This window comes from Lepisma saccharinum, chromosome 10, assembly GCF_977018435.1.
Source record: "Lepisma saccharinum chromosome 10, izLepSacc3.1, whole genome shotgun sequence".
In the NCBI taxonomy this organism is placed as follows: Eukaryota; Metazoa; Arthropoda; class Insecta; order Zygentoma; family Lepismatidae; genus Lepisma; species Lepisma saccharinum.
This window is the reverse complement of record NC_139238.1, coordinates 8,542,794-8,569,825: the sequence shown is the minus strand read 5'-3', so window position 1 is coordinate 8,569,825 and position 27,032 is coordinate 8,542,794. Positions and strand designations below refer to the sequence as shown.

General features: G+C 37.1%; 1 protein-coding gene across 2 annotated transcripts in view; it reads left to right on the top strand.

Moving 5' to 3' along the window:
* The window catches only part of LOC145993747 (cytochrome P450 4C1-like), a 63,148-nt gene extending 36,842 nt beyond the window's left edge, over positions 1-26,306 (top strand). For both annotated transcript variants that reach the window (XM_083129499.1, XM_083129500.1), the window contains exons 6-13: positions 12,849-12,918; positions 13,891-14,017; positions 18,553-18,640; positions 19,624-19,733; positions 21,289-21,357; positions 22,536-22,704; positions 23,289-23,468; positions 25,315-26,306. In XM_083129499.1, coding sequence (XP_082985625.1) covers positions 12,849-12,918; positions 13,891-14,017; positions 18,553-18,640; positions 19,624-19,733; positions 21,289-21,357; positions 22,536-22,704; positions 23,289-23,468; positions 25,315-25,502 — 1,001 coding nt within the window. In that variant the 3' untranslated portion in view covers positions 25,503-26,306. The remainder of the gene's footprint in view (positions 1-12,848; positions 12,919-13,890; positions 14,018-18,552; positions 18,641-19,623; positions 19,734-21,288; positions 21,358-22,535; positions 22,705-23,288; positions 23,469-25,314) is intronic.
* The last annotated feature ends 726 nt before the right edge of the window (positions 26,307-27,032 follow it).

The window sequence follows — 27,032 nt, the reverse complement described above, 5'->3', positions numbered from 1 at the left end:
CGATAGCATTGGAAAATCTTTTAAAATTGTGGCAGCGGACATGAAACAAATTGTGATGTGTGTCTTACATCATGTAAGTAGTTAATATTAAAATATTAACATAAATATCAATCAAATACATTTGACGCGAGTCTTCTGGAATTTTCTTCCCTTTTCAAAATTTAAGCAGACATAAATCGTGGTAGTCAGCTCGCCCAAATGGGGAGTAAAGTAAAGTAAAGTAAAGTGCTCCCCTGTGCATAGCACCACGCCATGAAGGCGTATAGGGGGTGTGGGGGTAACGCCCCACACTTTCTTGATCCGGTCGTGAGTGGGGGTGATGTGATCAGCACCACACCCCTGACCGCCTTTACCCTCTAGGGTTTCCCCCAGGTACCCACCCATGTTATTCGACGCTGGGTGGGCGCCGGGGCCGCTTCCATCGTTAGAAAAGTTCCCGGATTTGAACCGGCAGGGGATCGAACCCGGGACCTTTAGCATGGTAGTCAGACGCGTTACCGACTGAGCCACCGCGGCCACAGCCCAAATTTGGGGGGGGGGGGAATTGAATTAAATGTACAGTCAACGGCAATAAAAATGGGACACGTAGATCCTGAAATCCTCGCTCCCCTGCAAGGCGTTATGCGTGTTGCCTAACTCTACGGCGGTGGTAGACGTTGCCATTGAAACTTTGCTATTAAAATCCACTTGTAGCCGTATAGTTAGACAACACACATGACGCCTTGCAGGAAAGGGAGTATTTCAGGATCTGGGTGTCCCACTTTTATTGCCGATGAGTGTACATATCCTGAATGCTCTGTCTTAATATTAAAGTGGGAAGTAGATGGGAGGAGAGAGAGAGAGAGAGACGCAAGTAAACAGACAGAAAGGGAGAAAGAAAATGGGATAGGGAAGTGGAAACCGACAGAGAGAGAGAGAGAGAGAGAGAGAGAGACGCAAGCAAACTTACAGAAAGGAATAGAAAGCGAGTGAGATAGAGTAGGTGGGGAAAGTTGACAAAGGAATAGAGCACGTTCATCGTTCCAGCCCACCCAATTAACTAGATGAGGATCAGAATAATTTGAAATAAAGCACGAGACACGCTGAGAGGAATAAAAGACAGAACGAAAGACAAGCAAAATATAGCGGCACTGTTCCTTGCGTGTACTACTCGTACCCCAACGGCGAAAGAAACAGTAGGCGAATTGTCCACCACCATTTTTATTCGGTCTGTATTACACATTGTGTTGACAATGAATTGAAATTATGACGTCTATAAGCAGACAACAATGCCTACTTCGAACCAACACAGTTTCATTCCTTAAAACAACACAGGATGTAGAATAAAAATGTAATTAAAACAACGGTGGACAATTTGCCTACCATTATTTTTGCCGTTGACTGTACGCTACAGTACTGCATTGGACCACTTTCGCTCGCTCGAATTCGATCGAATGTGCCACGCTCGAATATATAGAATAACAAATATAATTTCAATATGACAATAATCGTACAAACTCTATATGAGTCATTCCATGCGAAATCAACACAGCCTTTGACCTGACCATCTCCGATTTTCATGAAATTTGGGGAATTGAAACTATGCATGGAACTTAGTAACTATGAAAATTTTTAGTTTCGTGCGTCTTGTAATTGTTAAATTATTCAAGGTCAAAGTTAGCATAAATTGCCCTTTTTGAGCCCGCTTAGCTATACTAAATCTGCTGTAACTCCGCCCCTATTTTGCCTAAAAAGCTCAAATAAAGCTTATTGTACAGGGAATTGAACAAGCTTTCCAGTGATATATAACAAGCCTACCTTTGGATAAAAATATAATTTTGTCACGTGACCTTGACTTTTGACCTTGAATATCTCAAAACATGTCATCACCAAAAATCGTGAAAAAAATATATTTGGTCCCTCATACCATACTCTAAAACATATCAAAAAATCATTCTGGGACTGCAATGGGATCAGAAGATACAAAATAATATGTGTAACTATGTGACTGATAAAAGCCTCATTACATGAACTATGACGAGTCAAAAGTCCTTTAACACCCCATACAAAATGTAAAGGAGTTATCCTGGTCATGAAAGAAATAGGTTAGGCACAGGGAGATCCCTAGCTGTGTGTGTCAAGCGCAAGTCTGGCACATTGTTGACCGCCATATTGAATTCAACGCAAAAATTTCAAAGGAAAGGGGGTGATGTGATATATCAAATGAGGCTAGAATTTCACGAGAAATGAAGTGACGAAGGATTTTCCAACGTATCTTACGCCAGCAAAAAGTTATACACATATCTTTCACTTACGATATATGCACATTATAATGTTGTCAATGTTCCTGTGAGCACACTCGTTGACGTCTCTCACACTCGCATAGAACATTTGGTAATGTAGCATGTGCAACAACATCGCAAGCAGCAACTATGCCTTCTCTCAGATGGTCAATATCAGGGACTTTTAGTGCACGCACCATTCTCTTCAAATGTTTCTGAAGGTAAAAGTCCTCCTAAGATGTTAGATCTGGGGAATGTGCAGGCCTTTTAATAGATCCCCGTGTGCCCATCAATCTACCTAGAAAATTACCATGAAGAAATTGCGAAAATATCTACATAGTGTGGTCACACTCTGTCCTGTTTCAAAACTCTCGAAAAGTGCCAAATTCCGTAAGCAAGGGTGAAAAAACCTGTTCACTTAACAAATCCAAGAAGCCCTCACCATTTAAGGTTCCGTTGTTGAATATGGAAAAACCATTTCCGTTCGCCATACATTATACCACATAATTAGCTTACCAGCAACAACCATTCGACTGAGCAAATCACAGGTATTGCATATTATTTTTATTAACTTCACCGTGAACATAAAAATTTGCCTCGTCACTCAAGAATTTTTCATTCCAAAGGAAGTGTCACGTAATTGTTTGAGATACTTTTCCCAATATTCTTCACTATTCAACTATTTGGTGAATGTAGCTGATTAAAATCATATGCAATGGTGCGTATACTTCTTTCTCTCCAAAGATGTCAGCGTGATCTCGATGAGTTCCTAACACGTTAGGAGCATTCCAATGCTTTGTTTTTAACACCTCGAAAAGGAGAAAATGGTTACAAGCATGCAGTAATAAATTTTTGCTGGTTAAATATATGTTGGATAAACCTTCGTCACTTCATTTCTCGTGAAATTCTAGCCTGATTTGATATATCACATAACCCCCTTTCCTTTGAAATTTTTGCGTTGAATTCAATATGGCGGTCAACAATATGCCGGATCTGCGCTTGACACACATGGCTAGGGATCTCCCTGTGCCTAACCTATTTCTTTTATGACCAATTATACCCAGGATAACTCCTTCACATTTTGTAGGGGGTGTTAAGGGACATTTGACTCTTCATAGTTCATGTAATGGGCTTTTATCAGTCACATAGTTACACATATTATTTTGTATCTTCTGATCCCATTGCAGTCCCAGAATGATTTTTTGATATGTTTTAGAATATGGTATGAGGGACCAAATATATTTTTTTCACGATTTTTGGTGAAGACATGTTTTGAGATATTCAAGGTCAAAAGTCAAGGTCACGTGACAAAATTATATTTTTATCCAAAGGTAGGCTTGTTATATATCACTGGAAAGCTTGTTCAATTCCCTGTACAATAAGCTTTATTTGAGCTTTTTAGGCGAAATAGGGGCGAAGTTACAGCACATTTAGTATAGCTAAGCGGGCTCAAAAAAGGCAATTTCTGCTAACTTTGACCTTGAATAATTTAACAATTACAAGACGCACGAGACTAAAAATTTTCATAGTTACTAAGTTCTATGCATAGTTTCAACTCCCCAAATTTCATGAAAATCGGAGATGGTCAGGTTAAAAATTGCACATATCTGTGTTGATTTGGCATGGAATGACTCATATATGTAAAATTCGTGTTGGTAGTTTCAGCCCATAATCATCTATTCATTTTCATATATTGCTACGTATATGTTCACTTTAGCTTCTATTTCAATGCGTCTTTCACTTCACGGAGCATATTAAAGGACTCACTACTACAGACAAATTACGGTTGTACGTTTAACTATTGGGCTTAGAGCGTTATTAGCTCGATCGAAGAAACTGTCGATTCCGTAAGCCATCTACCGACATCCGTGCGAACTATTAGACGATCGAGCAAAAAAGTCTCGGTGCAGCACACTACTGTACACCAAAATGTTTCATGTGATTTACTCAACCACATGTTTGACAACATACGAGCAACATAACCTGTTAAAATGTACTTAAACCTATATGCATTATTATTATTATTATGGTGGGTAATGTAACAGAATTTAGAATAGTTTTATTGCAGATTATAAATTATATATATATATATATTATTATATATACTGCTGGACAAAAAAAACCGGACACTTGCATTTTTTGTGATAACGCAATGGGTCGATAAAAGCTCTGGTACAAGGGCTAACTAAATGTTGCAGAAACTGAATTAAGTACGAATGCATAAACAAAGTCCGAGCCTATGAATGGTGCATATGGTACACACAAATTCGAAAGAAACGCCCTCCCTTACGGTTATGCAACCCGTAATTTTATATCATCTAGTTTCGCCTGGTAGAGTAGTTCCCGAGAAGAGCAGTGTTTCCAAACCTATAACTGTAGTGTTTCCAACCCTGTATTGCTTGGTTGGTTGTTGATTTGGTGTTTTAAGTCCACAATACACAGTATGACTAATCGGGACTGGACCTACAGTTTAAAGTGGGATCCGAACCCCTTTATGCCTCCACCGGGACTCCTTGATTACAAGGCGACGACGATACCATTGCGCCATCCAAGCCTGTATTGCTTCGTAGAAGACGAAACCTTAACGTAAACTTCTTCATTCGTGAGTTACATTTAGTTTACAGACTCACATTACAGGACACTCTTTTCCTGTATTGCATGTGTTCTGGAGCATTTATTTTTCCTTCTGCGGAGAAAATTCTGTTATTATTTTACATCTTATTTTTCGCAGCTTCTCTACCATTTATTGGCTAATCGCAACAATGAGGATGAATGATGACTCGATGAAATTGATAAGAGGACAGTCATAAAGAAACCATGGGGGCTAGATTCATATTATTATTATTACTAGTATTATCTTTCTTTTTTTACTTTACTTTTGGCTAATCGCAACGATGAGGATTAGTGTATGATAAAATGCATGAAGGAACACTCATAAACAATCATACCCAGGCCGGCACTCCAACCCGAGAATTTTGGCAGCGAGATCAAAAGCCGACGGCTTACCACGCTCGGGCACTGAGGCGGCCAATTATTATTAGTGATATTGTCTTAAGTAGTGTATTTTTCCACCATATTCTTTCATACAATCATGCAACTGATGAAAATTAAAATGTTAAAATACCTGCCTACGTTTTTTTTTTTAAGCTTGCAATATAAAGCCCTACTGCACAAAGCCAAATTGTGGGAATACGAAACAGAACCAAGTTAACATATCTTAATACAAAATCTAGAAAAGAGCCATTTAACAGTTGCCTGATTGCTTTTCCATTTGTTGTATGGGAAGAATTGTCTGAAATGTGTGTGTAGTGGCAGGCAAAGGAGAATACAAAGATCGAATAGAGAGGCAACACTGTCACTGTTCTGCACTGCACAGACAACGCGTCTCGTCGAGTGGGCGGGGCACTGTGGGTGCGAGCGAGCTGCTGTTGCTTCTGCAAAAAAGAACACTGACAGACAACTGAATGACGCTCCGCTTAAAATCTAGTCAATCGAGAAAGGATTTGTTGAGGAAGTGAATTGAAATATAAACGCCAGAATTTGGTCTAAGCCTATAATGGTTACTCGCAATAAGAGCTGATCAATTTTTACATGTGGAATTCCGTAATGAAGGAGGCAACAGGCCGCACTCCACACCTTTAGTCTGGTAACACTAATAAATCATCTCATTATATGCGTTCGGTTATGCTGATAGTCATGTTTAATATATTACCTTCAAACATAAACAATATCATGGACTCACTCAGAGGCAGAATTCAATTTTACGCTTTACTTTCCTGAAGATATTTTAGCAATATAATCATTCCGCTCCATTTTCGTATTCTCAATTGAACTCGCACTATTTTTTCCAGAAGTTGAGTCCCACCTCCCTTCTCCCACCTTAAAAATTCTTGGGTGAGAGGCTACAAACTATACTAAAACTGAATTACAGACAATACTTTACGACTCAAAGTGACGTGACCTAGAACGTAGTGAAAAATCACTGGTGCAAAATTCAACGTAATGATGATAAAATGAAGGTAGGAAAATGGATGTGCTAGAAAGTTTTACATACATACATACACACACATAATTAGTTCCGTGTAGAAGACATTTCTTCACATTTTTCTCACCTTGGTTTCCTTCAATTCACGAAACTGTAAAGCCATGAACTCGTTAACCCCCTATAATCACGGAGTCCCAGGTTCGATTCCTGGTGGAGACACAACTGCCTAGTGGTTCGGATCTCACTTTCAACTGTAGGTCCCACTTCGGGTAGCCTTTCTGAGCATGAAATGGAATTAAAACACGGTAACCCATCACAACACACGCGCAGAGGGCGTTGAACGTCATGACTGACAATTATTACATACATCGAACTTTCAGCGAAGCTGGAATAAGGTCTATTTGCCATGCCAAATAGTGTGAATTTTCAGTCTTCTATACGAAGTGCATGCAAGTTATCTAAAAAAATGCAAATGTGAGGGTGAGTCGAGCTATGTTTCATTCAATAAGATCTTCACTTCAAACATATTTTGCTTTATAGCTGTCGATTTCGAATGGACATCTAAGACTGGTTGCTTAGCGGACCGGATTTGGAGCAAAATCATGGACTGTCATAGTTCCAATCACACTACAGACATAGCAAAAATTGTTCGCCTGAAGATGAGAGAAGAGGTGATCTCTTGAAATGTCTCGAAATATATAGATAGAATATATGTTCAATCAAGAGGAAAAACAATGGATAATGTCCAATTAAGTAGAAACGTTGTTAGAACCGGTGTTCATTCACAGAGCAAAAGGGTTATTGTGACAAAATCCTGTTTCCCTGCTGGCTGCTTCGGAGAAGAGGGCTTTGTGAAGTTATCGTTTCTTGCCAGAGCGGTAGGCCTAATTGGTTGATTGACCACGAGTTCCTTCGTAGGTAAACGCGGCAACAGAGGATCACTGCCATAAAGGTGGTTCCCGCGTCGGCTGAAAGAGCTACAGGAATTTAAAGAACCATTGTCACTAACTTCAGACAAACATCTAATAATTTCCTTAGGTTTCGAAGCTGATCCGAAGGGACAACAAATACCAAAAAAACGTCATGAATTAAATGATCGATTGGTCCGTCCTTCTGTTGATGGATGGCAATTTATATTAACAATAATAATCGTAAGCGTATCATTCAAGAGTCAACAATCAAAGCTAATACGCATCTATAGATCAGAAATTACTAGAGTGATAAAGTTGTTTTTGTACCTTTTGTTATTTTAAGTCGCTCTTCTGCCACTTTCGGCTAATGAGGATGAGTGACGATTAGATTAAATTGATGCCATGATACCAATACTGAAGCCGTGGCTCAAACCCGGAAATTTCGTGGTATCGGAAGTGGACCACTTAACGCGCTTGGCCACCAAAGAGAACCGGCTCTGCGGCCAAGCGGGGTTAGTGGTGGACTAACGATCCAGACACCGAATGTTTCGGGTTCGAGTCCCGCCCGGATCTTTGTCAATTTCTTAATCGTCAGAAATCCCTTCACAATCTAAGACATACCACTTTATCAAAACTTCATTCCCCTCCCCGCCACCTCAAATTTAATACTCAATCTTCCCAACAAAATTTCCATGCCAATTTTAGACTTCCTGCTGATATTGCTCCCTCCAAAAAAGCAATCTAAGACGTAATAGTAATACACAAGACTTGGGATTCCCTGCCCCCCCAAATAATTATCAATCCCGCTACCTTAAAATCTCACTAACTTCATTAATCGCCCACCATAATTTCCCTATCAATCTAAGGCCTAATATGTAAGAGTTGGATATCGCCCCCCCCAACCAATATTACTTATTACCCGTAACAATTCCCCTGACAATTTACAAATGACTATTTGTATAACAGCAATGGCTAATTGATGACGTAATTCAACTTGTGCCCTGTTTACTCAGTCAAATTTCCATCACAGTCTGCGCCATAATGCCCCTCCCCCTGGACACCCCTGATTTAGAACTGTGGCAACGTGATAGGTGTAATGTAACTAACAGTTAAGTGTTAGGAATGGGTGCATGTGTGCTGCGCATTTGAATTTCATGTGAATCAAATCTGTCAATAATGTGAATATTAATATTATAGAATATAATATAATGGTTCAGGTGTGCGAAAAAGTAACCAAGAACACCAAGGTATCAATAAGAAAGAATTGGAAAGATAAGTTGCATATGGAGATGTGTGTAATTATTAGTTTTGTTCTGGGATGTAGCAAAGAACATCGGTTAAACAGTGCGGAGTTTCAATACTGTGTTCACCCGCCGTTGGATTCAAGCACATCATCTAGTCGACGAGGCAAGGATTCCACGAGCAGATGTTTGGTCTTCTCCTTAAACTCTCCCAAACATCAAACACGTGAGCCAGTAGAGCTTCCGTTGTTCTCAGTTGTCTAGGTTCCCACTCTCTCACCATCAACGCCCAAATGTTTTCGATTGGAAGACTTCGCTGGCCAATCTACTCTTGAAAGCAGATCCGCCGCACAAGAACATGCGGACTATCTCCTCTCTTGGAAATTCCGAAGTGTAAGGCATGATGAAATGATACCGTAAAGGAACATTCGGACCGAAGGGACATGCTGCACGTGGCACATGCCTCTTGAAAACAGCTTATCATTGGTGCATGTAGAGTTTCACGCCCATTCCGGTGCAGAAAGTTTCATTTTATTGGTTCCGTTGCAAGTGACATGCTCAAGGCATAGATACGAGTAAAACTGCTGCAGGATCTCGAACGAAGCACCTACCGGGGCTCGAATTAAAGCCAAAGCGTGGTGGCAAAGGCAACCGTGAAGTTACTGCATCTGAGATTTACGTCAAGCAGGGCCTGTGTGGTGTGTGCAAAGAAACTCACGCTTACTTTAGGAAATAAGGATGCTATTTAATCAATGCAATATAAAAGAGTATATACCGTAAAATATACATTATTATTGACTCATGCATTCCATTAAAAAAATGCATTGTTTTCTCGCACATTTCTGCCCGCAATGAATATAAATGTATAATCTATTAAATTAAGCAGGTGCATGCAGATTTAAAAATATTGATAAGATGATTCAATTGAATTGAATTGTTGTTTTTTAAGTCCACTTGTGCACAGAAAGGCTAATTGGGACTGGACCTACAGTTTATAGTGGGTTCCGAACTACTATGTGCCTCCACCGGGTATCGAACTCGGGACCCCTTGATTAAAATGTGACGACTCTACGATTGCGCCATAGGGGAGGCCCTAGTCCTCTTACGGAGATAATTCGTTCGGAGCAATAGAAATGCCCTATCAAAACAATTGGGGAATATTATTTTCAATGTGGATATTCTTCGGAAAATATGTTTCTAACAACAGTTTACCTAAATAGTGGGGACTTGGGGTGAGAGAGAGGGACGGAGTTGGAAGAGAGAGAGAGAGGAAAAGCACACAATTTTCTGTTCAGTGCGAACCTTTGGCATTGCTTTTTCCTAGCGCACCAAAAACAAAATACGTATAACCCAAATACAACCCAAACCTTCAATGGCAAAATTGTGAGTCAATCACTCAACTGGAATAAAAAGTACGGATTTAAATCTAGGCCAGAAGATAGTTATTGCGCTACCATGTGCCAAAAAAATCCACTTTGCCCGCGAGAATTGTCATGCCTGAGTGATATGTAGTTTACGTTAGTTGTGAGAGTTGCTTCAATTCCATTGCCTGCCAAGAATAATGATAGCGCTGAAAGCATAAAATACAGAAATGTGCATGTTTGGCGAGCTATGAGAAAAGCAGATCCTTGTGTTTTCTTTTCAAAATTTACTAATTTTATGTCAACTTTTACATATAGCCAATGGCGACAGAGGATGAATGATGCTTCAGGGAAATTGATGAAGATTGAAGAAACAACGAAAAAGAATGTAATGAATGAACCCCCGCCCCCGCTACGAGAAAAAGAAAGACTATAGGATGTGAAACATTCACAATGTAATTGCATTGCTTTACATCGCTCTTGGCTGTATTCCAAATGTAGTAAGAGATCAGCGATAAGTTAGATTTTTTTTTTGTGCCAAGGTATAAGTGTATTTGAGCGCAAGGGCTACCTATTTCATCATTTATAAAGAGTTAACTTCGTCATTACACTAGCACCAGGCACAAATGCATCAATTTCTATTTCGGTTATTTTACATCACTCTTCTGCGTCTTGAGTTAATCGCGATAATACGGATGAATTATCAATTTATAAAATTGTGACGGGACAAACTCAGTGATACATTCATGCCTGACCAGAGTTCGAATCTGGAACATATGACCTCGCTTCGCTAGAAAGGCTGGCAGAAATGTATCGGAAAAGTGTAGGAGCACCAAGAACCGGTTTCACCCAGCACAGACGATGAAATCATTTACAGCGACTCGCTGTGGCAGTGTGGCTCGTCACCCCCTCCCCCTCACTCGCAGATAGCATAACCTTCTCAGCACCCACCTGCTCCTGGAAGAGTAGAACCACAAGCAAAACAACCTGCGCAGACCCACGACTCCTGTGCACCGTACTCCCGCGAGGAGGGGCGGGGGAGAGTGGACCATGCTTCCTTATGGCCCGAACTGAAGGGAAGAAGGGAGATCTGCGCGGGTACTTTTCGTCCCAAGGATTTTTTTCGTTCTGGTCGATCTGTACTTTTCGTTTCAGGCATATTCCGACTGGAAGGTTTCTGGCACCCCTCCGCCCCCCCCCCCTTCCCACCATGGTTAATAAATGAGACCCTTGCACTTTCAAAACCCTTATCGCAAGAAAAAGCTGGCATCAATTTTACACCACCATACAATAAGATTTACACGGGAAACATTTCCTAACTTATTTTCTTGATTCGGACTAAGGGCAAATTAAAAATAGTCAAAGAATTAAATTACTGAAAATATGGAAAAGCGCGATACCGAAATCTGTAATGAGTGCGAAGGGAAAATCGAGAAAAGGAAAAAAAAAAAGTATAAAAGTATTCGAATAACCAGATTAAGAGAGAAAGTTATCACGGCTCGAACAAATGAAAAAAAAACGGGAATACGAATTGAAATATACGAACGACAATCGGAAGTAGGCTGAAGGAAGCAAATTTTAATAAACGTGGAAAGAAAACATAATGAAAGGAGCGCTGGTTCGATTCGCGACGGAAGCTCATATTTGTTGTTCGAATCCCACTCTACACTGTATGTCCAGATGCATTTACACTTAAAACAAACTTCGTGGAACGTTTTCCAAATCAGATGTCGCCAAAAATTTAAAAAACAAAAAGAATAACTCTGAAGGAAAAATGCCGAAAGCGTTATTGCAAAATGAAAAAAAAAAATCTTCACATATTCGTTCGGAAGTGGTAAAAGAATAATAAAAAACTCAAGCATAAATGTTAATAACACTTGTTATTATTACCAGAGACATTCTCAAAATAAACTTCTTGTCCGTTAAAATCAAATCAAGAGGAAAGCAAGATCTCCACCCGGTCGCGTGAATCTGTGGCTAGATTCAAAAGTTGGAAACACTACGCTTCTCGCGAGCTGCTATTCCTGGCGAAACTAGATGATATAAAATTCCGGGTTGCATAACCGTAAGGGGGGGGGCGTTTCATTCGATTTCGAGTGTACTACATGATCTGCCGAACATTCTGTAATATACCTGCGAGCTGTTATTGCAATTCAGATGTCAAATATTAAAGTGTCCGGTTTTCATTGTCCAGCAGTATATTATAGCCTAGTCATACATCACATTTATATCTTCAAAAAACTCCTGACATAACACTTACTATTATGAAGAATTACTTACTCATCGTTGCTATTAAATGTTAAAGACAGACACTGCCATCTCTTGGTAATATATTGCAACTCCTACTGACAAGCCTGCTGTGCACAGAACGAGATACAAAGCAGTAATTTTATCCGACGCGGAAGCAGCAGATCGTATGATAGTGAAAGTAAAGAAAGTTTGGCCGTGATCTGGTGTCTATGGAGTCACGTATGCACTGGAAAAAGCCGGCTGGAATCTAGGGCAGTGGGACTGGAGCTTTCCAGCAACTTATGCCCTCTAGCGACGGAGAATGCAAGTAAACCACGGTGATGTTTTCTTTGCACGACAGACCTGAACTTGCTTTGTCGTTGCATGATTGCCGTCACCACTGGCGTACGCAGAGGGGAGGGGGGCTAAAGGGGCTACAGCCATCTTCGAAATTTTGAGAAAATGAACACTTTTCAAACAAAAGCAGTCAGTGAAGAACTTGAGAAAAACCAGTGTCAAGTGCAAATTCGCCTTAGAATGACCCCCCATTGCCATTTCTGAGAGTGGAAACTTCTTAATACACGAAATATCTTATTGTGCATGCTCCTTCCCCAACCAGAAAACAGCTACGCACTTTCCACCTTTACAATTCCAGCTCCCCAAGAAAAAAATCCTGTGTACACCGGTCGCTGTCACGATATTAAAATGTAAGTAGAAAAGCGTGGTGATAGTGTATTATTTTGCATGTGCAGGGGCGATGCTAAGAGGGTACGGGGGACCGCAAACTCGTCAGAAATCCGGCTGCCCCTGCCGTCTCACTTAAGTTATTTTGAAAAGTATAAAATGACTTTTTGTTTCAGAAACTGCCATGGGGATTACAGCGGAGAACCAAGATGCCGACAAAATTAAGTTCCTGAAAGCATTTCACGAGTAAGTGTCCATGTTTCTTATTTACTAAGTATAGCATCAAAAGCAACAAACAAAACACACACTGTATCATAAAAAATAAGAAACTCCTAATCAGGCCCGTAGCCAGGCAGGGGCGAGGGGGGCTCAGCCCCCTGGCACTGCCACCAGCCCCCTTGGCATTAGGTAAAACTATTTTGTATTGTAATCTCTTTGAGGTGAAGAGTGAAAATGTAGACAGCATATATAATTTTGTTCAGCTATTAGATTTTTTCATCTTGTTTTTGAGTAGAAATCTAAGTACCGGCAAGTGTTTAGAAGATTATCTAGACTTTAGAAAGTTATTTCATAGGAAAGCTTCTTAATCTGCAACTTCTTTGCCCCTGTTGCAGCTTCTCATTTGACAAATATCTGGGACTTTAACGTCATCATCCACATTCCTTCCACAGCTGCTTCAAATGCCAACAGATCTATAGTTTTGGGAACGAAGAGGAGTTTTACGGTAGGCACTATGATTGAAGCGATATGATATAAATATACGTATATACCTATGATATAAATATCTGTATCATCAAAAATAGTATAGAGTGTGTAGCAGTCAGTTAGCACATTATTTTGGAATATATATATAAACTGTATTATTTGCATGATATTTCTAAATTTTATGTTTTATAATAACATAATGCACTCTCCCATGGGCATGGGTGTTGTTTATGAGTGTACCTTGTTCAATTTCATCACATCATCACTTCTCCTCATCATCGTGATTAGACAAAAGTGGCAGAAAAGTGACTGTAAATATCATTTTTTTTTAAAAAAAAAATAATAAATCATGAAATTGCAAGATCACAAAGCAAATTTTATTGTATGGACACACCTTAACACGATGGGTATAGTTATCAACTTTCAAACCTAATTAGAATAACCTGATATGATAAAAACAAGATACATAGCTTATTTAAAATCAATTTCATTTTTGATTTCTCTTGCTTTCAGTCAAGAAGTGATTGCTTGGTACAGGATACTTCGTCCATGGTATGTTCTTGACTGGACATTTAATTTTTCATCAAAAAAGAAGGAAATGCTAAAAAGTCTTGTTGTTTTAAAGGATTTTACTAATAAGGTAAGATTTGTTATAATGTGTTGCAATGGAAAATAGGATTTCCTGTTTCCGAAATGGTGCCCTAGCTTATATAATGAAATATAAGTACAAATAAGAACCTCATATATAGTTCATCACACTCAAGGGGAGGGAGAACAATGTGTCAGAGATTTAGAAAGGAAGAACTGAAAGATGTTATTAATACAGTATATTTAACTGAATATTTGTCAATTTTTGTTATAGTTGGGTGTAAATAATTTTTCATTTGTCCTGCATGATTACTCAGTTGATAATGTGATAAATATATTTACTGCACGTTTTTTGTAGTACTGCAAATTGAATGTATTTTGATGAACAGGCAATATTAAATAAAAAAATGTAATGATTTATATGGCATCTTTAAGTTAACTGAGTCTATATTCTGACGTAAATGTTTTGCTAGAGTAGATGTTCTATAAAAGGATTCACTATTTCACCATTCTGCACAAAATTTATCTTTATGCAATTATAAAGTCTATTTACATTTTTGATGATCATAAATAATAATCATTCTTAGCAATTTGTTATTACACTTGGCCATGGTGAGTTAAACTGAGGACAACCTACTTCAGGGGTCTTCAACCCATGGCCCGCAAGCTAGAGGTGGCCTGCAGAGCCCTTTGCCATGGCCCATGCCCGTTTGAAAAATTAAGTACTTAACATAAATATGGGATTAAGTAAATGGTAGATGGCAGCCAGTGGCGTGCCAAGGGGGGATTGGTGGGGGTTATAACCCCCCCCCTTTTGGTCCAGTATTCCTAAAAAAAAGAACATCAAAGGTAGGAAAAGGTGGCAAAATGAGAGCTGACTACCAGAAATATTGTATGTAACCCCTCCCTTTCGAAAATCCTGGGCACGCCACTGATGGCAGCATCTTACAGTTTTCAATACCATCATGTAGCTTCGTGGCCCGCGAGTGACATTGAACTTGTTAACGTGACCCGTCTGACCTACTTGTAGTGGCAATCCTCTAAGACAATGCAGTCTTCAAAGAAACCAAAGGGTTAAAACATGTACAAAATCTGTTTGTTACCTTCCGCCCCTTTCCTCCCTTTAACCTGTTATACTTGTTTAATAATTTCTTTTTGACTGTTAACCAAATTTGGTCCTGTAAACCCTGACAGTGATTTATTCTCACATACCCCTACCATCAATAAAAAAATGTTCAGAACCCCTCAATAAAGTGAGACACAAAAGTGTAATTTAATGTTATTTTGGGGCTATATTTATCTTCATATCTACTACAACTTACTTTAGCCAAGTAAAGAGAACCACAACTGTTGTTGCCAACACTTGTCCAACCATGGAAAAGTGAGCCAAATCAGTTTTAAAAAATACTTTCTCCTGTTAAGACCATGAAGTAGTATGAAGTATATGCTGTAAATTCTAGACTGTAAAATAAATAATATATAACAGTGTTTCCTTCCGAATATTTCAGTCGCAGTACATACTGAAAATATAATATTTTTGTTCATGAAAGATATTTCTGTGTTGTTTCTTTTTATTTTATGTTACTTTGTTTTACTTCGCTTTTTGTGCCACTTTTGGCTAATTTGCGAAAATGGAGATGAGTGATGGCATGATGAAATTGATGAATGGACACTCACAGACATCCACGCCCAGGCAGGGATTCGAACCTGGGACCCCTGGCGTTGTGAAAATGAGAATTGCTTATGGTTTGCCTCTTTAGCTGTAGCAGAACAAGAACATTCTTACAGAAATTCTTGTGAAAGCGGTTTATTATTTCTCTCTCTCTCTCTCTCTCTCTCTCTCTATATATATATATATATATATATATATATATATATATATATTACAGTGGCGAAGCGTCCTATGAGGCCCGGAGGCCGGGCCTACCCTAATATATTTGTCTATAACGGATTATTTTATTACTTATAAATTTCATTAAACGACGCTTAATAAAAGAAAACTGAAATTCTTGGTCTTCCGATAATTACCGCAAGTTTGCAACCCTGCCTGGAACCGTATCTGAGCATTCAGCGAGGCCCGCCCGAGAGTGCCTCAGCTGGTCCCATAACAACCTATGTGATTCGTGCGGGAAAGCATAATTTCAGGGGTGCGTTCGCCTGTAATGTAACCTGAGAGGCCGGCCTCTTTTCTCTCTCTCACCCCCTCTCCCTGACTTCCGAAGAGTGCCGATCGTGTACGAGCGCGTGACGAAGCAGGCAGTGGACGTACAGAGCTTGTTGAAGCAGTGTTTCCATGGAAGATTCAGAGCTGTGCCGGGAGCGGAGCACACCCGGCTGCTAACATGTAGCGAAAATGTGTTGCTAACACCTCTAAGCCTGGCCTCCTAACCTATCAAAGTAGGCATTATTAGAATTCTAACTGCAAATAATGCATGCAAGTTGGTTGGTTACCAGTGTTAAGTTTGGTGCTTTCAGCTCTTTTGAGGAACCGCTTTTCGCGAAGTGTTAGCTGCTGGATGTGCCCCACACCAATCTCGATTCAGAGAGGGAAAGTATTTTATTTCTTTGAGGAAAGGGATATTGAGACGAAATTTCCTTTCATGATTAGTGACATAACTGATAAAGCGCTACTTTTAAAATGGGGCAAAGTACGTACAATGCAAACGTATAGAGAAAATCCATGTTACTGAAATTTTCTGGTCGGTGTGTTACACAGTCCGTGTTCTCATTTAGCATTTCATCATTTTCTAAATCATATTATATTTTTTTAAAAAAAAGTCGCCTGTTGAAGAAGAATTATATGCATAAAAAAGTTAAAAAGAAATAATTGATTGATAGATTTAGTTTATTTTACTTGGCTTTCTGCCATTTTTGGCTAATTAGGAAGATGAGAATGAGCGATAATATGATGACATTGACGAAGGGACACTCACGAAGAACACCTATGCCCAGGTGGGAATTCGAACCTGAGGCCCTTGTCGTAGCACGCTGTTATAACCAATCTGCCGCGGAGGTCAGCATTAAAAAGAAATAAACGCTAAGTGACGATCAAGTGAACCAACCATTTCTGTAATGCGAGAAACATTTACAATACTGTTATTGAAGTAGCAAATAATTGTTACGAGCAGCTTTAATCTAACAAATGTAAGATGGCTAGGGCCTGACAGAACGGCTTTTTCATTGGGTGACGCGTGGTCAGAACATCGAGTCTCATTGTCACTGTTTTCTGACCTTCGAGACAGAAGCGCCTTTATTCTCAGATATCTAATCGAGACTAGATTAAAGTAGAATCTGAACCAATGCCTCCAGGAGGAATCGAACCTTCTACTTCTTGATTATAAGGCGAGATTGTTAATCACTACATTATCCTTTACAATCACTATCCCGACTTAAGTAGACGAGATTCAGGCAATAGGTTATCTTTTATTTTCTAGGGGCTATATTTTAACATACTACTGTTAAAAAAAATCACATCTTCCCCTCCCCCAAACCCTGCTCCGTCTTGTGCCTACCCTTCCAGAGACAGCACGCTTCGCCACTGTATATATATATATATATATATATATATATATATATATATATATATATGTGTGTGTGTGTGTGTGTGTGTGTGTGTGTGTGTGTGTGTGTGTGTGTGTATATATATAGAATGAACAATGTTATATGCAGACTAAATTCCTTGAAATGTGCGAAACCAAGTAAACTAGAAACTGTTTGGTGCCACCACTTGAAGGTACCTTGAAAACAATGATACCATGTGAATGAGAAAGTGTTGTATAAAATTTCAATTTTACTCAAATCATTTGTACTATAGTTTATATTTGGCCTTGCAATAAATTATATATATATCACAACACAAACCTATATATATATATATACTTTAGTTTTCAGTATGTTGGCCCAACATAAAAAACACCCGTTGGCCCAACTTTGGAACCATGGCCAAAACCACCATTGCTCAATGGTATGTTCTTACATTTGGCCAACCATTTTTAGTATTGTTGGCCCAACAGCTATTGGTTATTTGGGTACACCCTGCCTCCCCAAGGAAAAAAAAATCTCGATTAGGTACTGAGATTCTGGTCTCATCAGAGGAATGAAATATTGATGTCTGTTAGAAGTTTACCACTACAGGTAACTTCAGTTTTATTCACCACAAAATAACACAACTTGTACACAATACAAACAGGAAATTGACAGTAATAAAATCATATCTGTGTTTTAGTAGCACACAAATGTATTTTATTGAAGAATGACACGTTTATCACAATACATGCCAATGTTTTACCAAATGTTGTTATAATTTCAGTTGGTAAGTGATTTCTCCACATACCCCATCACACCCCTGCGAAATTACATAAACACACCCCTAAAATTTTTCACAAAGGTCCAATTTATGTTAATTTGGCTCTAAGTACGAGTATATACTTTCATCCCTCTAATCATGAACTTACAGCCTCAAGATAGAAAATTCTGGATAAACCTATGCAGTAGGTGTGAGCCATTTATCACAATGTAATTAATATCAATTCCTATGTTGGTTACTATTATTCTGAATATAAACTTCATTAAAACAAACCTTTTCAGGTGATACATGACAGGAGACTACTGAACAGAAAGCGGAAGGAATTGAAATTGCTTAGCAATAACAACGAGCCTGAAGATGGAGATACAGGTGAAAATTAATTATATTAAGTCAAAGAATAGTGAATTTAAAAAGATGCAAAGTATATATCGGTTCATTTAAAATGTATACTGTAATATATTTTTCCAAATATGATAATGACATGTAGTGTATATATATACATTCAAATACATATACATATGCATATGTATATATATACATATGCAGATTATGTATGATGTATAACACAACTTTTAAGGGATGAGGAGACAGGTGAGTGGAGAAGGTTACATAATTTAGAACTGCATAATTTGTATTGATGTTAAGATATTATTAGAATAATTAAATCAAGAAGGAAGAGTAAAGAAGAATTTACAGAATTCTTGTTGGGAAACCTGATGGTAAGAGACCTGTAGGAAGGCAAGGATGAAGATGGAGGGATAACGTTGAGATGGCTGTAAAGGATGGAAAAGATTGGATTGATCTTGCCCAGGATAGGGACAGATGGAAGGCTTGTGTTGCTGCAGTCATCAACCTTCGGGTTCAAGAATGCTAGAGAGTTAGTTAGTAACATAATACAACTGTATCTGTGTATTAGTGTATTATATTTGGTGAATGGCTTTGGTCAGCACAAAAATATGTAAATAAATACAAATAAGATTGATTATAATCAATCCATAATTATCATTATGAGTTATGAAAGCATAGTAATCTAAAAATTCATTTAGGGTGGGGTCTGAACCAAGTATATTGTATACAATAGCAATACAAATAAATGACTCTGGCATGAGGATAATAACATATATATTAATAGTGTTTGTTATTAAAATACATTAACTAATAATAATAAAAATTATTATTACGTGATATGACAAGAATAAAGATACACTTATTTGAATGCAGTTTCTCTTAATCTGAATCAGTTGATAAGTGCTGTTCAAAATTTTAGAAGTTAATTCTCCTCTTAAAATTCATTGTGCAGTTGTTGCGGTTACATGAAAAAATAAATGCAATATGTTGTCTGTATATTTCAGGTATAAAAGATAAATTTTGTTTCCTGGATTTGCTGATTGAAGCTTCTGAACAGAATCCCGGATGGACTGATAAAGACCTGAGGGATGAGGTTTCTACTTTCATGCTAGGGGTTAGTATATTAACTTGACACAATAAGTAATTAGGTTAGTACGGCTATTGTGACATGGAACTTAGTTTAGTTTATGTAAGCCAACCTTTGTGACAGATTGGTAGCACAGTACATGATACAGGGTCCCTGATTTAAATCCCACACTGGGTATGGGTGGGATTTAAATTTATGTGAGTATCGCTTTATCAATTTCATCATATCATCACTCATTCTCATCTTCACATTTAGCAAATCAAGTTTACATAAGTTTCTATATAAGGAACAGTAAAGTTGATATATAGGAGAAATCATTACCAGACTCAGTGTGCTAACCATAGGTTACACAGACCTCACCCTAAGTGCATTTGCACATGCACCGATAAAATCGATGGCATCTTCTACCTCCATATTGTCAGCACCAAAAACCAACAGGAGTTAATTGCACACCCGCACACGTGGTCCTACATGACAAATTTCCTGGAAGGACCACGGAAGGGTCGGTATGCAGCCGGAGCTTCACTAGACAAATCGATTGTTGGACCCACCGCTTCTGTGCCGCAGGTACTGAAAAAGAGGACACAGACCCAAGCCATATATTTTAGCTGGAAGTTGCTTCGAAGCAGGAGCCATCTGCACTTTCAGGCTTTGTCCATCACTCTGTGCGCTCCCCCTCCAAGGTATTGGCGACAATCCCTATTTTGTTGATGCGACTGCAAAACTCATTGCCAGCATTGGTGTTGTCCTGAAAAACTACCCCGACAAAAGAACAGCACGTGCAAAAGTGCACTCATCCTCCGAAGACTTGTGAGGTTGGTTGAATGAAAATGATCACCTCTGGTGCTAACTACATGCCAGCCAGATCTTGGTCGTCAAAGGGCTTCATTTGGTTTACATATATTTCTATATGCATGTATCTTATAAGGAACAGCAGATCAGTATATAAAATTTCCTTCAAGAAAACTACCAGACCGTGAGTGCTGACCATGTGTTCCCAAACTGAGAGTATTTGGCAGGCCTTGGCTCTTAGTGGGCTACTGTGAAATGGAGCTTAGTTTGTTTCTATATAAGGAACAGTAGGTAAAATTTGATATACAGGTAAAATCCTTCAAGAAAAGTACCGGAGATGATTTAAAAGGAGCAACTTTTGAATTTATTGTATTTCTCTAAATCAAGCAATCTGTACTCAAAATAAAGCATGCAATGATGTAGATTCTCTTAAGACCACAAGGATAAGATTATATTATATTTTTCCATCAATGCATAGAGAATGGAGTAATTACTACAGAATGATAAAATATGATGACTAGATCAACGGCTCTTACTACTATACATTTAATTTTCCACATGCTTTTTCTCTCTCAATAACATGTTAACATCCACGAGCCATGTCATGAATACAACTGAGCTCTCTATACATATAGTTAATTTATGTTACTTACTTTTACAATTTATATATTTTGAATGACATATAGGACACAATTTGTCAGTAATTACAAACCTTCTTGAAAAACTGAGTAAGGGTTTCATATTTTTAATAAAAATGTATCTACAGCTAACAATTTTAATCTATTTTCAGGGTCAAAGTACCACTGCAACTGCCATTAACTTTTGTCTTTTCTTGCTCGGAGTTCACCAGGATATACAGGTAATGTAATTGTATTTTCCAGTTTTAAGCCAGGATAGAAATTTTTGACATGGTATAAACTGTGTGATTGTTAGCAAATTTGATTGTGGAGAACTGTCTTATTTAATATTTTTGTTGAATAATGTAGCAGATTAAATTATTCACAGGAATAAAATCTCTGATAAGAATATAAGTAAATAGAACTAAAATGTAAAACAATTTTAAATGCTTATGTTATTTATGAAAAAATAAATAAACTGGTGTGTTCACCTGTTACTTTGTATACCACAAGTAAACTAACTTTTTCATACATATGTAGAAATTGCTAGAAAATTTGAAGTTGTTTGATTTCTGTTTTTGTTTTATTTGCATGCCTGCACAGATGTTTTATTTATATTATATCTAATTAATATATAATAAATATATGCAATAAATAAAAATTGTTGTGGTAAACAAGGTTAGAATATGCCACTGGAAAACAATATCCAAAAAAGAGATATATTATGACTGGCATACATAAATATATATTTAATACTTTATATAATGAACATTAGCACAAAATAAAGGTAGAAAAATACAGGGCACCTGGTCACCATGATGCCTGAATATTGAAATCCAGTTCTAAATTTCTTTTAATAATTAAAGTTTGCTTACAGAAAATTACATTAGCTACTTATTTCTTTTTAGGTTGTTTGATTGAGTTGATGTTTTAAATCCACTTTATGCACAGAAAGGCTAATCGGGACTAGATCTGCAGTTTAAAGTGGGATCCGAACCACTATGTGCCTCCAATGGATACCAAACATTTTTTAAAAAATAACGAGTACCCCCTTTTTTTCATGTTTGTGTGCTTTTTGTATCACGAGTATCATTCAGAATAATAAATATGCCATTATAAATTTTTGCACTATTGGTATACGAATTTTAAAATCTGCAGAAATATGGTAATTCAGCCATATATTGAAATAATATTAAATAGTTATTTTTGCTGTTGTAGACTCTTCTGTAAGGGCACATTTCAAAATGTGCAACTTTATCTTAGTTGAATTTTTGGCTTTCATAGTCCTCATTTGAAACAAAAAGCAGACTCCTGAATTATTTTTAGGTCTGTCTATCCCTGGCATAAAATATGACACAATACGTTTCTTTAGGCATTTTGTAGAATGAAAACTTTGTGAGCTAACTTTTCTTATTTGCAGGACAAAGTAATGGAGGAGCTTGACAGCATATTTGAAGATGAAAATACTCCAATCACAGTAGAGCACCTAAGAGACATGAAATACCTTGAAATGTGCATAAAGGAATCGTTGAGAATGTATCCAAGCATCTACATGATTGGAAGACATATTAAAGCAGACATGCAGTTGAGTAAGTTTTCAGCACTTCTAAAATCTATGAGTACATAATTTGAATTGACAGAACTACCATTTCAGAATAATAATAAAGTATTGAGAGAAAAAGTGTTAAATCATATGAACATTGTGCCAATTCTCCTCTTCGGATTTTTTCAGTCAGTGACGATTTTGATCCAAAGGAGAAATTTTTAAATTATTTTCATTAATTATTTCTATATTATGTATTCAAAATATGTTTCAGTAACTTTTATTACAGTGTTTAACTATTCTTTCAAAAAAAATGTTACACAAAAACATTCATAAATGTGAGAACATGTAAATAAATTGTAAATTGAAAAAATTAAGTTTTGTGGATTTCAGAAACATTTTGAAAATAATAACAAACTTTGCCAACATATTTTCTATGATTTTCAGAAATACAGCAAAAACAGTGTCTGGGGAAAAACATGGTATTTTCAGGCTCATCCGCAAAGGGCTAAATGTGAAAAATTGCTTTAAAAATTAATACTAAAGAGGATTCTTTTGTGCAACTGTTCTAGACTAATTATAATTAAAGATAATGTCAATGGAATTTACATAAACTTCTTTCATTTCTAGGAGACTATCTCGTTCCTGCTGGTTGTGACATTGTTCTTTTGCCATTCATGGTCCACAGAAATGAAGAAGTGTTTCCACAGCCTGAAAAATTTGATCCAGACAATTTTCTACCTGAGAATACCAGGGATCGCCATCCTTATGCATATATTCCCTTCAGTGCAGGTCGTAGAAACTGCATAGGTAAGAATTATTTTTCAAATGCAATAGCATTGTAGCATGTGAAGCTTAGATTTATAATTTTCTTGTTGGTATCAGCCTAAGATGGCAAGATCTTTAATGAACTGTTTAAATACAGTAGTGTGCCCAGAATTTTCTAAAGGGGCGTTACGTATATTCTTGTTAGTAGTAATTCCTTATTTTGACACCTTTTCCTGCCTTTGAATGTTTTGTATAGGAATGCTGGACCAAAGGGTAGGGACAAGAACATATTTAGGGTGGGTTCAAGGAGTCTAGACCTGCCCAAAAAACTTAGTACTAAAATAAAATAAAGAAGATTTATGCACATCTACTTATGAAAATATGAATCGGGAACATCCTTTATTTTGATATTCAATAAATAGTCAATTCTTTAATCATCTGACATTAATTTCCTTGTTTTTATATAAATTTGGCGATCTTAAGTACATGCAAAGTAGATAATACATATATGCCGTTATATTTATATTCTTATACGTACCATCTCTTTAGGTATTCATGTAATAATTAAAATGCAATATTAATAAATTTACTTGTTTTAATTTAAACATTATTATTATTCTGGAACACTTGGTTCAGACCCTCCCCCCCACCCCAAATATATTTCTAGATACGTGCCTGGGAAGGGGGTGTTATGACCCCACCAACTCATCTTTGGACATGCCATTGTTGATATATGACTTCTACATTGTGTAAAAATAACCATGGTTTCAGTGGTGCATCACCAATAAAGACCTGATAGGGTTCAAGTAAATATGTGCAGTTAATGCATCTTCTTCTCTAAAGTTTCTCTAATTTCCTCTTGCCCACACAGCACATTATTTTCTTCCATAACATTATGTTTCTTATCAGTAAGGCTAGGTTTTTGATGCAAACGCATCTTGTTTGGTAAGGCAGAAACATTGCATAAGTAGATAGGAACGTGTTTTATATGTAAGTGAATAAATTGGGATGCTTTTGTTAGGACATTTTTTTTTTTTGCATTTTTTGACCCTTTTTGGAGTAAAGGTCATTTTTTAAACTGTTTAAGTCATTTTTTGGCCTTTTAAAAGTCATATTATGCATTTTTCTACATTTTGGTGAAAGAAGGGGAATTTTACATGCAAATGTAACCCTTTGAAGGAGAGAGGTTCCCGACTCTCATCTCATTGCCTTCACCGCAGTTCTGAATGACTGTGTTTGAGGAAACAAAGAAATTCTGTGCAGTATTGTTGATATAAGCTGTTGTGTAAAAATTCAGCCCAAACAATGTGATTCCTCCCTCTGTCAGTAAATATATTGTCACCAGATGGATTATTGTTAAAAAAAACAAGGGGCACAAAGTTTTGTGCTCTGTATTGGACATGTTGTCAGGGAAATAATTTGCACTCCATGGAATTGAAAGTGACTTAACAGCAAGTGATATTGTTCATTTCAAGTACGCTCCTCTTGTGTCGGTGGAAGTCGAGATAATTTTTTCCATGTACAAGGCTCTCTTGTCCGGCAACCGACATTCACTTTTGAAAATTTGCATATGATTTTCGTTGTGTACTGCAACTCAGTACTTAAAGTGTAAAAGATGACAAAAAGTGAACTTTCTTACTTGTACTACCATACGCAATTAACATGTGATAGATACTGTAACGTTAATTTGTAATTTGAATTTCTCTTGGTAGTTTATAAATTTGTTTTACAAATCTTTTAGAATTTTTAGGTAATTTTTCTAAGTTTATAGGGCATTTTCCTGCATGTATTAGGTCATAAATGCATTTTTTAAAGGTCATTTTTTGGCAATTTTAAGGTCATCAAAATCCTAGCCCTACTTATCAGATAATCTTCTTTTCATTTCCAGGACAGAAATTTGCATACATGGAAGAAAAAGTTATAATTTCCACGGTATTAAGAAATTTCAAGATAACTTCTGTGGACAAACCAGAAGATCTGAAACTTCAGCCAAATCTTGTACTAATGTCCAAACACGGCATCCGGGTGAAGCTCACAGAAAGACAAAGAAGAAGAAGGGAAAGCTGTACAACATAATACAGATCAGGGACTTGTTGTTTTAAATTTAAATTGTTACATATAGTTATTTCAGCTTATTCTTGCAAAGTATGTAGTTGTGAAAAATCTCACTCAGAATACTTCTTTTGCCTGTATTAAGTTCTAGTTTTGTGACAAAACTACTTTTGTAATTTGTGAACTGCACATAGCACATGACAGCAGTGAGACTAGAGTTATGTTTTTGTCATCCAGAACTAACTGGCGTAACTTGTGGGCACGGAATCGAACCTGGGGCAAGAATCAAAAAGTTTCCATCCTAGCTAGGACTATCTTGCTGTATATAATTATTACATTTGCAACGTCATAAAAATTAATTTTTATTTCTTTGCTTCTCAGGCCCCAGGTTAACTTAAGTATCCTTAACTTGTAAAGTTTGTAAAACTTTAAATTTGTGGGGGGAGTGGCCCCTTGCCCTACCAAGTTACGCCTATGTCCAGAAGAAAGACTCAGCCTGGTATTTCCCTCGCTTTTATGTGAACATCACTCAAAGAAAAATATTGTTCTGGCCCCTCAAGAGACCACGTGAGAGGGAAAATTTACCAACAACCCTCTTCTGATTTTGCCACTGCACATGATCATTTTTTTTGTTACTTAAGAAACTACTAAAGAAAACTACTGTTATTATTTAATAAAGTTTATATTAAGGACATGATATTCTGCATAAGTTTCTGGCTTTGTAAAGTTAAAACAATATAAGTAAACACCTTTGCTGCTAAAGTCGCTAATATTTACTTTTATTTCATTTACTGGAATACATATAATGTGCCAATATGGCAATTTTTTTTAATAAAATCTGATTACATGTGTACACAATCAATTCAAAAGACAGGGTTGCAGAAATTAGTCTGTTTCTTATTTATATGTATGTACTTCTTCACGATAACTTTTGTGTTTTCTAGAGAAGAAATTCCTAAAAATCTTACAATTTTTATTCAGAATGAATGTGTAAATGACATTATGATCTACCAATAATAGACGTAGCATTTTTCTTACGTTAACTTATCAATTTTTACATACCATGTTTTTATATTGTTCAAATGTAGTGCATATGTTCAATGTAGCAAAGCAGTATATTTGCCAACTAGTGTCTGTAGTTGACAAACAGTCAAATAGGTTTACATCTGTAAATAACATACTGCCTATGCATATGTAATCATACCTCCAGATATATACTGTATGTATTACTTATTAAAAGTGATGAGATATTTCTATAGGTATATATATAATGGTAATAGTAAAAGTGATTTTATGACCACATACGAGCAAGGTGAAGTTAATATGTTGATTTGTGATCTTGACTTATTAAAGTTTTATGATTAATTACAGTGTTAATTATTTGATCCCTGAGAATGCACTAGATTTATGGAGGGTTAATTGGACTTTATTATATGGTGTAACGGACAAGTTTTTGCATGTTCCTGTCTTCATTTCTACATTGACTTTTGAGTGCGATTTTCAACGGGGAGCACTCGATGAGATGTCTTCACTATCTTCGAGTCATTTAAATCC